General features: G+C 43.7%; 1 protein-coding gene across 4 annotated transcripts in view; it reads left to right on the plus strand.

Moving 5' to 3' along the window:
* FGFRL1 (fibroblast growth factor receptor like 1) overlaps positions 1-11282 on the plus strand; it is a 185510-nt gene extending 174228 nt beyond the window's left edge. For 3 of the 4 annotated variants that reach the window (XM_072862145.1, XM_072862144.1, XM_072862146.1), the window contains exon 7: positions 2862-11281. In XM_072862145.1, the coding sequence (XP_072718246.1) occupies positions 2862-3271 (410 nt within the window). In that variant the 3' untranslated portion in view covers positions 3272-11281. Of the gene's footprint in view, positions 1-2861 lie in introns of all 4 variants that reach the window. The other variant, XM_072862147.1, reaches the window with a different exon arrangement.
* Positions 11283-12214: the final 932 nt, after the last annotated feature.

Consider the following 12214-nt stretch of genomic DNA (forward strand, 5'->3'; position numbering starts at 1 on the left):
CATGGCCCTCTGTGATGCTGTGCTGATTTAGGCTAGCCCAGTTCTAATAAGAATGAGTAAGGGACTAAATCAGCCCTGATTTAAATCAGCCCCTGCTGAATTCCTCTTGATGAGGGTTCCTTTTCTCCGTTCGTGGGGAATAATGATTCCAGCAAGGTGAAATAAAATGAATGATCTGCTCCTGTATGAAAGAGGAGCTGGGAAATGGTACTGCAGTTGCAGGCACTACATCACTTCAGCAATAGGATGTGGGAGGTGAGAGGGGAACTGAATAGCAACACAGTTGGCAACCCCATTACCTTACATTTCTTCTTTCTCTTGCTCTTATTTATATTGCTTTTACTAGTAAAAGGAAACAATGATACAGGCCCATAAAATGAGAGAAGAATAAAAACTGTCCCAGTCACAAGGAAAGGAAAAGAACAAGTGTGAAAGAGAATGATTTATTAGTTAAATTCTTACCTAATGATCCCCTGGGGACCCTTGTACCAAACTCACAGCTGCTTCCTTCTCTCCCCAGGCCTCAGAGCCAGTGGCCATGTCCAACTGAGGCTGTATCGAGTGTGTTTCAGGCACAACATCCTTGCTTTGTCGCTTACTCCTTTGCCTCCTGGCTCTGCAGTTCTACCCTGATAAAAATTTTTTATTGAAAAGGGCATTTCTTTCTGCCTCATCTTGCCATGTGAATCTAGCTTCAGATCCTCCAGTTTTATGACAAAAATCAATCTTGCTGCTTTTTCTTCTCTTCACCATCACAAGGCCAACACAGCTAAGAGAGAGCAGGAGCTGGAGCCAGTATCAGAACATTTTAGCGGTCAGGTCTAATGGGGTGTCTCCAGTCAAGACACCAGTGAGAGACAGAGATCATTAACTCTCCCAGGCTGTTAGGACTGCTTTTCTGTGTAGGTAGTGGGGAAAATGCTCATGACTCCTGTAACTAAGGCAGCATGGCTTCTTCTGCTCACTGATTGCCAAAGCTCTGCATCTCAGCAGCCATCGAGGGTCACTAGCTTGAATTTAGACACTGACAGCAGATTGCCAAGTAAGAGAATGCTCTTGGGATCTTCTTCTGCATCACTTAGATTTAGGACTAAACTCCACCTAGAAAGCCTGTCAATCCCAAGGAAAAGGCTGCGTGGGTGGGATATAACTCAAAGCCTCTGGGAGTTTCTGAACTATGAGAGTGTGATCCAGCTCCCACTGAAATCAGTGCGAGATTTTCCATTGATTTAAATGGGACTATAATGAGGCCTCATACCAGAACCAGAGCCTGCAGGCCTGTTGTTATTGGCAATGATGGAGAAGGAGAACCCAGCTTGCCCTCAGAGGCAAAGATGTGGTTGCAAGGCCATGAGTTAGAAAAACACCATTTTGCTTGTAAATCTACCAGATTTGACTTAGACAGCTCTGAAGAACAGCATGGATGAATATCAAAACACTTTCATTTCAGCCCAGCAGAGGATTTCTTCCAACCAACATGAAGACTGTTGTTTTTGTGGTCAGCTGTGGGTCAGTTCCCTGATCAAGTCTTGCTTTGAGCAGGGGGCCGGACCAGATGACCTCCAGACTCCCCTTCCAGCCTAAATTATTCTGTAATTTCCAGTGTTGGTGAATCAAAGTTTTGTCTGTTGAGGTCAACAGTATAGGTCCTTCTGACTTCAGAGAGACCACATGGTATATATTTAATATTTCAAACTAGCCATCGAATTATTTGTCAAGGAGAGAAAAAGACATTCGTGTCTTAAAGAAGTCTGGCTTGAAAGTTAAGTGATATCTGTTTGAATATAGCATATTGGGCCATTTGGATAGCCTGCGGTTTTCAAAGTTTCTTGAGTGTCTCCCTGCAAGTTGAATTCTGTGCCCAGGTATTTTTCAGGGCTTTGGAAATCCCAGCTGGTAGCTATCTAGATGGGGATTTTGATAGCTAGGATCCTATCCCAGGACTCCTTTTGGGTCTACAAATCGAGAGATCAGGCTGAGAAACTAGAGTGGCTACCCAGGGATGTACAGGCTGCCAACAGCAGAGAGGGGAAGGTAGGTGTGAAAGATGCTGTCTGAAGCGTCTTATCTCCTCTGGTAACTGAATTCGCTGCCCTTGGGAAAGCCAACGGCAGGTCCAAAGAGACTGGTGGAGGGAGAGCTCATTTGGCATAGGGAATGGGACACACACTTTAATGCCGTGTGAATTTTTGGTTCTCCCTGGCTTGGGCACCAAGAAAGGGATACCAGCTCACCTGCATTTTCACATTCTTCAGCCTTCCTCCCAGCCACACAAGAAATTCAAGACAACCCCTCCAAAACATCACATTTGTGCTGCCTGCCGTGGCAGAGCATTGCTGAGTAGCTTCAGTATTGCCAGAAAGGGATACTAAACAGTGTCTGAAGCCCACGCAGACACAGCTACACCTGGCAGAGCAAGTGGGCAATGTGCCGTTGCTCTGCACAACCTGATCCTGCCTCCTGGGCCTCTGACATGGAGATATTACCGGCACATCCCATGTTGTGTCCTCCAATGTGAGCAGTGAAGCCCAGTCCGTCACAGAGTGAGAGTGTTAGGAAACTCACTTGGGCTGGCTCTAGTGCATCCATTAAAGCTTGGATAAGAAAGTTAAAAAATCCCCCAAAGACTCTGCTCCCGACCCCTAAACCAGAGAAAATGAGTTGCTTGTCCTTCCAGGAGCACTGAAAAGCAAAGCAGTTACCAAACATCATCTGCTGGCTTGATTTCTCCCTTGTTACTTGGTCTGGCAGGGTTGCCAGACAGCCTGTGCAAAAGCCAGCCCAAGTGTGACATCTGTTTTGAATTCACTTTGCCTGCATTTAATTAACTCTTTCTGTCTCTCTCCTGCTGTGATGTCCAGATCCCAAGCCTCCAAGTGCACCTGTGCCCCCCTCCTCGGCCAGCAGCCTTCCCTGGCCTGTGATCATTGGCATCCCTGCCGGAGCCGTCTTCATCTTTGGAACGATCCTCTTGTGGCTTTGCCAGACCAAGAAGAAACCCTGCTCCCCACCAGCTCCTGCCCCCGTGCACCGGCCGCAGCCCCGGGACAGAATCTGTGTCTCTCAGGTCCCCGACAAAGACTGCATCTCCTCCATAAACTATGAGGAATATGTTGCCCAGCAGCAGCATTTACTGTCGCAAGGGCCTGCACTTGCCCCGGCCATGGCATCCAAAATGTACCCAAAGATTTACACGGACATCCACACCCACACCCACTCGCACGTGGAAGGCAAAGTCCATCAGCATCAGCACATTCAGTACCAGTGCTAAGAGGGTAGCTGTGTACAGTAGCTCGTTTGGGCTTTTTCTCGTGGTACCTCAGAAGAGACTGCTCCAAGTCAGCTCACACTGCCAGCAATAGGCAAAGCAGACAGAAAAGATTATATATATAATTTTAAATATATATATACATATATATATAATTGTATATGCGTGTGTGTATGTGTGTATATATATATGTGTATATATCTATATCTATCTATATAAATATATATATAATAGAGAAAGACAGAGAGAGAAAAGAGATTTTGTTTTTTAATTATTGCAATCAGGATGTAGCTGAGGAATAATGAAGGAACTCCAAATCTCATCAGAGAGGCAGCCATCCCCAACAGCAGAACATTCCCAGATTTTTTAATCAGGGTGGCGACAAGTGAGACAGGACACAGGGACGTGAACCACCACCTCCTTCCTTGTGTTGCTAAGAGGAACAAGAATAGCAAGAGGTGACTGTGGTGCTTTTCTGGATGGGCACTGCTGTTCCCGTGCCTGCTGCACATCACTTGCATCGGTGGGAAGCCCCCAGACCTGCTCTGCATGACTTGAGCTCTAAAGTACCTGAGGTTTAGTGCCAAAGCACCAGGAGACATAACCAATTCATCTCTTCCAGGGGAAAAAAAATAACACAAGAGGGTCTGGAAAAACTAATTTCTATTCACAACTTGAAATGCCAAATGCTTCTCAAGCATGGTCATTTGATCTGAAACGCTAACCAAGCTGGTTGGTTCGATTTCTGCAAGTTGAAGGCTTCGTGTTTCCCATGGGGGGTTCTGCAGACCAAACCACAAGTGCTCCACTCCCTGGTCCTAGGACTCAGTGCCACTGCCAGGAAAAAGGAAAGAGGAACATTGTACAGAACACCTTTATATTTATATTTAAGAAATAATAATAATTAATAATAATAATAATTGAACTGCTGATGGTGAAGAAAGCAAAACACGCTGTCCTCCTCTGATGGCTCACAGTGACAAGCTACTGGATTTTCTACATGAATGCAAAATACATGAAAACATTAGAAAAAAGAGTAAGAAACAAAGAGAATGAAATAATAATCTTGTAGGAAAAAATGCATTTGAGAAATATTCACCTAGGTTGTGTGCGGTTTTCCCCTCCCCTCAGATAACATTTTGGAAATGATACAACTTTGTTGCAGCTCAAACAACAGTAAAAACAGATAGAAGAGAAAATAAATAAGGACCATATTAAATACCTATATGGACTGGAAATGAATCCAATTGCAAATATAAAACCTTTGTAATTCTATATAGAGTTTAAACAGAAGTCATGTATATTTAATTTATTTTGTTAAACAAGAAAAAAAAATGTATGATATTTTCCTTGAAACAGGCATTTCTATACATATTTTTGATCAAAGAAAATAAAGATTTTTTTTTTCAGGTTCTATAGATGCCATGCTCAGAATACGCCTAATGTAGCATGTGACCAACTGTACTTGTCCTAACCGAGAGGTCATCTCTCTCTATACCTTTTTACACTAGCCACATGTAATCTCATAACAACATCTCAGGTACCACTGGTGCCATCCTTTCCATCAGAAACTGGCCTTTTCCACTGTTTATATTCTGGCTGTGAGGGTCTGTGGGGGCCAGGTCACTTCTGATGGACCCCTTGTCATCTTCACTAGCAAAGATCTCTGCTCGCAGGGAAATCTGTTTCACTATGCATTTTTTTGGGGGGGTGGAAGGAGGTTGCATTTGTTTTTTAAGCACAAACCTGCAGTGGGTTTTCTTTTTAAAAGAAAATTTTGTAAATCAGAACATAATAATTTGTGAGCCTGTAAAATGAACTTTGGCCTCCAGGTGCTTGGGAGGGGAAAATATGAAATGTAGGTGAAACGCTTTGTTTGTAAATGCAGCTGCTGAAGGAGCCAGTGGAGGGTGAGTTGGGTGCAGTAAGATGAGCACGCAGGGAGCTGCTCCCATCCAGGAGGGCTCACACCTTTGTTCTGCTGCATGCCAAGAAAAGGCACCCAACCCTTTAGCAGCCAAAATTTTCTTTAGAGAAGGCAGGTTCAGCAATGCTGCAACTGTTTGCTGTTCATTTGAGTTTCACTTAAAGTTTGCTGGGAAGAAAATCCTGAAAATTTGAAACATGCCAATTTTTAAGTTTGAAATGACTTCCTGCTCAAGCCTGTTCCGTGAAAGAGATCTTCAGCAAACCAGCTGCTCCGTTTAAAAGTGAAACACTTAATTCAACCTGAAACAAAACAGTGCTTTAGGCTTTGCTTTTCTCTGAACTTTTCTGAAGGTATTTGCTCTGGGTTGACCTGCAGTGATTTTTCTGCTGGCTTGTTTGAGTCACCAGCAAACCAACAGTTCCCTGTTTGCTCAGCCGTAGTGCTGTGAGATGGGGCCCCGATTCAGCGAAGCACATAAGCTCCTGTTTTCCTTCACCAATACTTGCTGCTCCAAAAAGTCTCTTTTTTGCCGTAGCCAGATGGATCAGTGGCTCCGTCCCTGCCCACTGTGCCGGTGCTGGCTGGACCCATCCAATAACTCTGGGGAAGGGGAGGAGGAGAAGGAGGAGGAGGAGGAAGTAGAAGAGGGAGAGCTTCCTACTCACGTGGAGTTTACCAACTGGCACTGTTGCAATAAAGCACTGCATCGCACACTCTGCTGCTTTTCTGTATGCTGTAGTAGGAAATCCATGTTATAACCTCTACAGGAAGACCATCATGAGGGATGGTCTTCCTCCAGAGGTTATAATAAAGCAACCCATTGCTAATTTTTTTTTTTTCAGCAGGAGGGTTCAGTTACATTTTGTTAACACAAATTTATGAAGTCCATAAAAGCTAAATTCAGATCATGGGTATCTTCACATGCATGCTCTCAGCTTCAGGGGGACTTAAATATGAGCACTGAGGGGTCTATTTGGATGTAAGGCATGATTTAGGGAGGAGTTCTTAGTGACTGTAGTTTATTGAGTGATTTCATTTAAAACAACCCTAAAAAGCCTTTATACACTATGTGCATCACCTTTATTTTAAGTAGGCAGTAAGTGGATGTTTCCATGAGTGATACTAAGGGCTGTCTCATGCCTATGGGAAGCTACTTATTGCACCATAATATGTACTGAGCTACCACACATTTCAGCAGCATTTGGGGCATGGTGGAGGGCAGGATTCACCTGTAAGCCCGTGGCCCTTGTCTGCTCTCTGTGCCGGTGCTGCAGCGAGAGGACACTTCTAACACAAGCTGTGATAGCGGTACTGATACCAGCTTCAAATGTGGAGGTGAACACTGGTTTTGTATGGTTGAGCTCTAAGCAAACCCTAAGAGACTGTCCTATGGCACTTTTTCAAATGGCAGCTATGTCACTGACCCCCAGAGAGGGTTAGTGGGTTAAAAGAAGCAATTCTGCATTTCCCATACAGCATAATCTTCCATGCTGAGCGTAATGCTCTCCACTGGTGCCTTCTACCATTTGTGACCCCGCTCTGTAGTGTGGTATCATGCAGTCAAAAACTTTACATATTGCCAGATATGTGGAAGGAGTGGCTTCTTCCTGCCCTTTAAAGCTCCTGCCTTTTGACACAAATCTCTAGTGATGCTGATAGAGAGATTTCCAAAGGGGAACACTGCAGTAAACCACCCAGCATGGACGATACAACGGCCAAGTGCAGCTGCAGCTCTCAGCCATGGTGCTAAGAAGGCAGCTCTGGTTTTGGATACGCCATGTGAGATGCTATAAAGGTCTTGATTTACAGAAAGCTTGGGGTTTTCACCCTGCCTTGGGTATCAGCTCCTTCTTGAGCATCTCCTGTTGAGCACCCAAATTGGTGTGAAATTTCCCCCTAGGAAAAATATCATCATATGCTCTATTTAAGAGGGGCTGTATATATTGTCTGGGCCTTGCGCTGGCTTGCTGTGCCTGGGTGGGTTCTGTTTTTGAGGAGTTATTTTGCCTCCACAGGGTACCTGTAAGTGCTCTTAAGAGTCACTCTGTCCCGTGCCCTACTGCATGCCATTTATTTTTAGGGCTTGATTGTACCTTGCATGTACTGCAAAGTCTTCCTTACTCTGAATAAATTCAGCTAGGTCCTGCTCGTATTTGAATTTGTTTTTCATCAGTGGGACAAGATTTGGACTCATCTTCACTCACAAATAGAGGGTGTTTAAAGAAGAAAAACATAGTCTTGCAATTAGCCACTGACCCTATTTTGAAGACAGAAGTTTTTTATGTTACATATAAGTATACATATACATATAGGAATATAGATGTACATGCCAGGCTGTGGTACAGAAGGCAGTTGTACTTTAAAGCCATGGGGCTTCAAAGATCAAAGGAATTTTAGGCTTGAAACTCACCATCTTTTTTCATTTTATTTGCATTACAGATCAAACATGGCCTTACATGCCAGTTTGTGTGTGGCATTTTTAAACTCTGTATGGACAATCTTTGTATGGTCGGCCCCTTTCAAACTAAAAACTTTTATCAGACATTTAAAATAAAAAGTGTCACGTGATTTTCAATCAGTGGCAAATACGGTAACTGAACACATCAAAATGAGACAGCATGACAGAGTCTGTGTATGTCTGTGGCTGTGTAATAAAAGTTACAGAAGAAAAGAAAGGAATAAAAGCCTGGAAGTTCTGGAAGTATCGTTACAGAACGATAAAGTTCTGTAAACTTACTATGTTTTGAAGGCAAGGATGGCCGTGTGTGTGTGTGAGAGAGAGTGTGCATGTGTGTGTGTGTTTGCACACGTCAGAAATACGTGCTGGCAGGACAAAGCAGACAATATTGCAGCATTACCTGTGCACCACAACTTGGTCTGATATTTTTTGTAGGTTCTGTGAATCTAGCAGAGGCATTAGTTTTTGAATAGTTTGGAAAAGGTTTCTGTTTTTTAGTGAAAAGGGACTATTTTTCCTCTCTTCACCTCTAGAGCCAAATGTCATAGCTGCACCAGGAGCCAAACTGCCATTAGCAAGATGAAATCTTGGGGTCCCTGGAGCTGATGGCCAAACTCCAGTGCCTGGAGTGGAGCAGGGATTTCAGGGTCAAGGCCAGCACCTCCACCCCTGCGAGGCGAACGAGTGAGTGTCTCACTACTCACTCCAGAGGCAGCAAATGTCCAAGCTGTGAGACTTTTAAGTTAAGAAAAGCTGGCCCTCACCCAAACTTCAGCTTGACCTGACCTGGACCTTGGACCCAAAGAGCCCTGTGCAGAAATTGCACACTTGGGGTGGGAAAGAGGAAATATTTCTCTGTCAGCTCCATTTCTGTGGCTGTCTGAAACTCTTCAGAGGTTTGAAATATTGGAATAAAGCCCCAGGGGAGATGTAGCAGTGAGCAAAAACTGGGAGGTGGTCAAAGGTTAATGGGGAATTTATCACGGCTTTGCTATCTGGGCATCACCCCTGCCTACATGGGGTATGTTGAGTGTGCCCAGGACTCTAAATGCCCTGAAGTTGATGAGTATTCTACATACAGCACCCGTTCCAGCTCTTGCAGATGCCAGTGGGAAAAAATCCCTGCAATGTCCACTGGGAAATCAATCGGACGCATGGAGTCATTGCAAGGTTTTTACATCTTTGTTCTGGCTGGCCCATTGGCAGAGAAAGATGTGACAGGAGTTAACGGCCAGAGTATGAAGCCAGAACCATTTAAATGGGAAATGCACACATTGTGGAAGGAGCTATCAAAGGAAGGGGTAGACACTGCATGTCTCAAAATCTTCAAAACAACGCTGGGTGATTTGTGGACAGGGTGTTTCGGTTGAATGCAAGATATTGAGAATGTTAGTAGGATAAAGGGATACACCTAGTCCAGATGGGGTCATCTAGTGGTCCCTTCTGTCCCTAAAGAAGCGTAGGCAAGCTGCAGAGAAACGGAGATGCAAGCGCAGGTCCCCTGCACCCGGCTGTGCTGCTCCTGGCAGCGCTGTAGCTGCACACGTGCACCACAGACCTTACAGAAACATTTGGCACACGGCAGCCTCGCTCAGGCTGCACACCCACCTCCGCTTGCCTCCAGACTGTAAGTATGTGCTCTCAGCACTTTCCAGCTTATTACTACAGTAATGGCGTTATTTATATAAACTGGAGCTGTGCATCAACATTTACTGCGTCTGCAAGAAACCCCTTGTGTAAACAGCAGCACAGCCTTTTGCATACACACGCCCTGCTCCTCTACGCTATCGGCATTTTAGAAAATCTTACTGGATTCACTGCAGTTAGTGTCATGAAGGATTTACATGTGAATTTGAATGTAAACACATGCAGTTAATGGCCTGCTCAGTTGCTTAAACATGTTACTGGTGTAAATATCTTCAGTCCCCTTTTTGCCATGCATGGGAACCAGCCAGGATCCTGCCCTGCTCTCGCCCTGGGCTGGACACAGGTCCCCCTGGCACACTCATTAGGACACGAGGTACAGTTTGGCCAAAGTGACCCTGCAGGTCTCCTACATGCAAGGGATCCCAATGGGTGTTAGACCCACAGAGAGGGCACCCGTGTGCGTTCCTCTGTTTGTGGATCGATGGATGTAGTGAGGATGTGAGGGGCATAGTCACAAAAATGCCTAGCTTTATGGAGTGGGTTTCACCTATAGATCTCAGCAAGAATTTCATAGAGGAAGAAATGAGGCATGAAGGTACTGGCCAGGCTTAAGGTCTGTCATCCAAATGTTCTGGGATGCACTCAGGCCAACTGTCAAGTTGGTTCTGCATTCTGGATCTGCCAGAAAATGCTAATAATTAGGAAGCTGTAGGTATTTCAGACTTTCTCTTGACCTTATCTTACCAGCAAAGCATTTCTTGGGCCAAGATTCTCAGCTTTTAAAAGTTTGTTACAAAAGTAAAAAAAAAAAAAAAAACCCACCAAAAATGTGGATTATTGTAGCTGAAAATAGGAAGTAATGGCTGATAAAACCATATTTAAAATACTGGTGTTGCATTGACTGTTAAGTGGCACATACATATTGTCTATGTATAGAATCGAGTCTGGAGGAAAGAGGATGCCCGTTTTACATTTTGTGTTTAGCCCAGGCACCTTTGTGTGTGTTTACCAGCTTCAGGTCTCTGAGAGCAATACATGACCTTTATTTGTCCTTATTTTAGCTTCTACACTTTTTCTTTCTTTTCTCTTTTCCTTTCTGCCAGTCTGTTGTAATTAGAATTTAACATATCCCCCAGTATACGTGGGCATCAGCAAAGCAATGGATATTCTTTTTTTTACCATTTTCGCTAACCAAATCTAGTCTGAAGTACTATTTCTATCCGAGCTGATCTATGCTTTAGTGAGAGGAATAATAACTAACACTTTAGACCAGACTTCAAAATGCTTTTTTTTCTTTGATCTGAGTAATTAAAGAGTCAAGCTGCTGTTCCTGAGCGTTTTCTGATGGAATTACACAAGTTACACAGCTCTTCATTTGTATGTCATTAAGCATTATGTTTTATTGCTGCTGCTCAAACAATTAGTACCTAAATATGCCCCGTATTCTCATAAAGAGGCAGTAGCAGTGTTAATGTTAATGCCCTGGTTAACAGTTTGTTTCCATCCAGAGTCCACCATTGTGCTTGGATGCCATTTAATATCAATCAGATCTTTACTGATGCCCTTCTGAAGTTGTTCTCTTCTGCAATCATTTAACTGTGCAGCGAAGTGAGGATAAGTCAAACAATAAAGTTAAGTAAAAATGGCATTTCTCTTAACACAGGAATTTTTTTAAGTTCATTGCAAGTTTTGGTTATAAAAAGGCCACTGCTTCATGGTGATCAGTCATTTTGACATTTTTATGGTGTTTTTATTACCCCTGGCTCATTTCCATACTAAAGGGAACATTTGTAACAATACTTGCTCGCTCTGTTATGATTAGAATTGTGCTTTTGCCGCGCTTTGTTCAGCTGTTGCTGTGCTTGGTAATGCTCTTGGCACACGTCCTCCCAGACCCAGCGGTGTGTTTATTCAAAAGGAAGGAAAAAGAAGTGTCTACTAAAACAATAAACTACTACTGCTTGCGTTAACATGGCCATAACTTCCTTGTTCTGCAGACAATCAGTTAGCAAAGCTGTTAGGTAAACTAGCTCCTTCACTGTTGAAAAAATAAATATTCATGAAGCTTACAGCCACGTTTTCCTGTGCTTTATTATCGGATTGAAAATGGTGAAGGATTTTAAAGCTAATGATTTAATCAGAGAGATAAGGATGGAGGCCCAGATCCTGAAGCCAGTGGGAGCTGGGATTCTAAGTATTGCTGAGGAACTGGGTAAGGGTTTAAGGCAAATTTTGCTGAGTTATTTCAATATTAATGCTAGTAATATAGAAAATTGAAAATATTAATGCTTTCACTAATGCTGCCTAAGAAAGGAGATGAATGTGAAACGAGGACTTGTGAATGATAAGGAGGAGCAATTAAAAAAGAGGGGGAGAGGTGACATGTCGCAGGAGGTTTCCAGGGTAAAGTCAAGTCATTGCTTTGGCCTCTCCACATGGGTTGGAGCACAGGAGGCAGCCAGGGGCTGCTGCTGGGTGCTCCCCCGGCCCTAGGACAAACCAGAGCACTCAATTCCCCTATAGAAGGCAATTTCTCTTGAGCACATCACTGGAGAACATCTTTAATTCAAAGCATGTTCTTGCCTTGCTTGGATTTCAAAGAGAAATAAGGATGTCTTTTAAGGCCTGGATTCATCCTTCATAAGCTAGGTAGCAAAGTCAGGGAAAGAGTAATCATGAGCTTCCTTAAATAAGGAAGAGAAACTGGCACCTCCCAAAGGTGGTTTTGTTTCTGGGTAGAGAGAAAGACCCCCAGACCCCCAGGTGTTTACTGTTCCACTGAAGCCAACGAGATAAGCTAAATTTGTCATCTAGGTACCTTGAAACAAAAGGATGAATCTGGCTTTGGCACTGAAACACAACGTTGGAAAATTACAAAAATATGCAGCAAATTGGTGAAGTGTCCATATAC

This window comes from Ciconia boyciana, chromosome 5, assembly GCF_034638445.1.
Source record: "Ciconia boyciana chromosome 5, ASM3463844v1, whole genome shotgun sequence".
NCBI classification, from domain to species: domain Eukaryota; kingdom Metazoa; phylum Chordata; class Aves; order Ciconiiformes; family Ciconiidae; genus Ciconia; species Ciconia boyciana.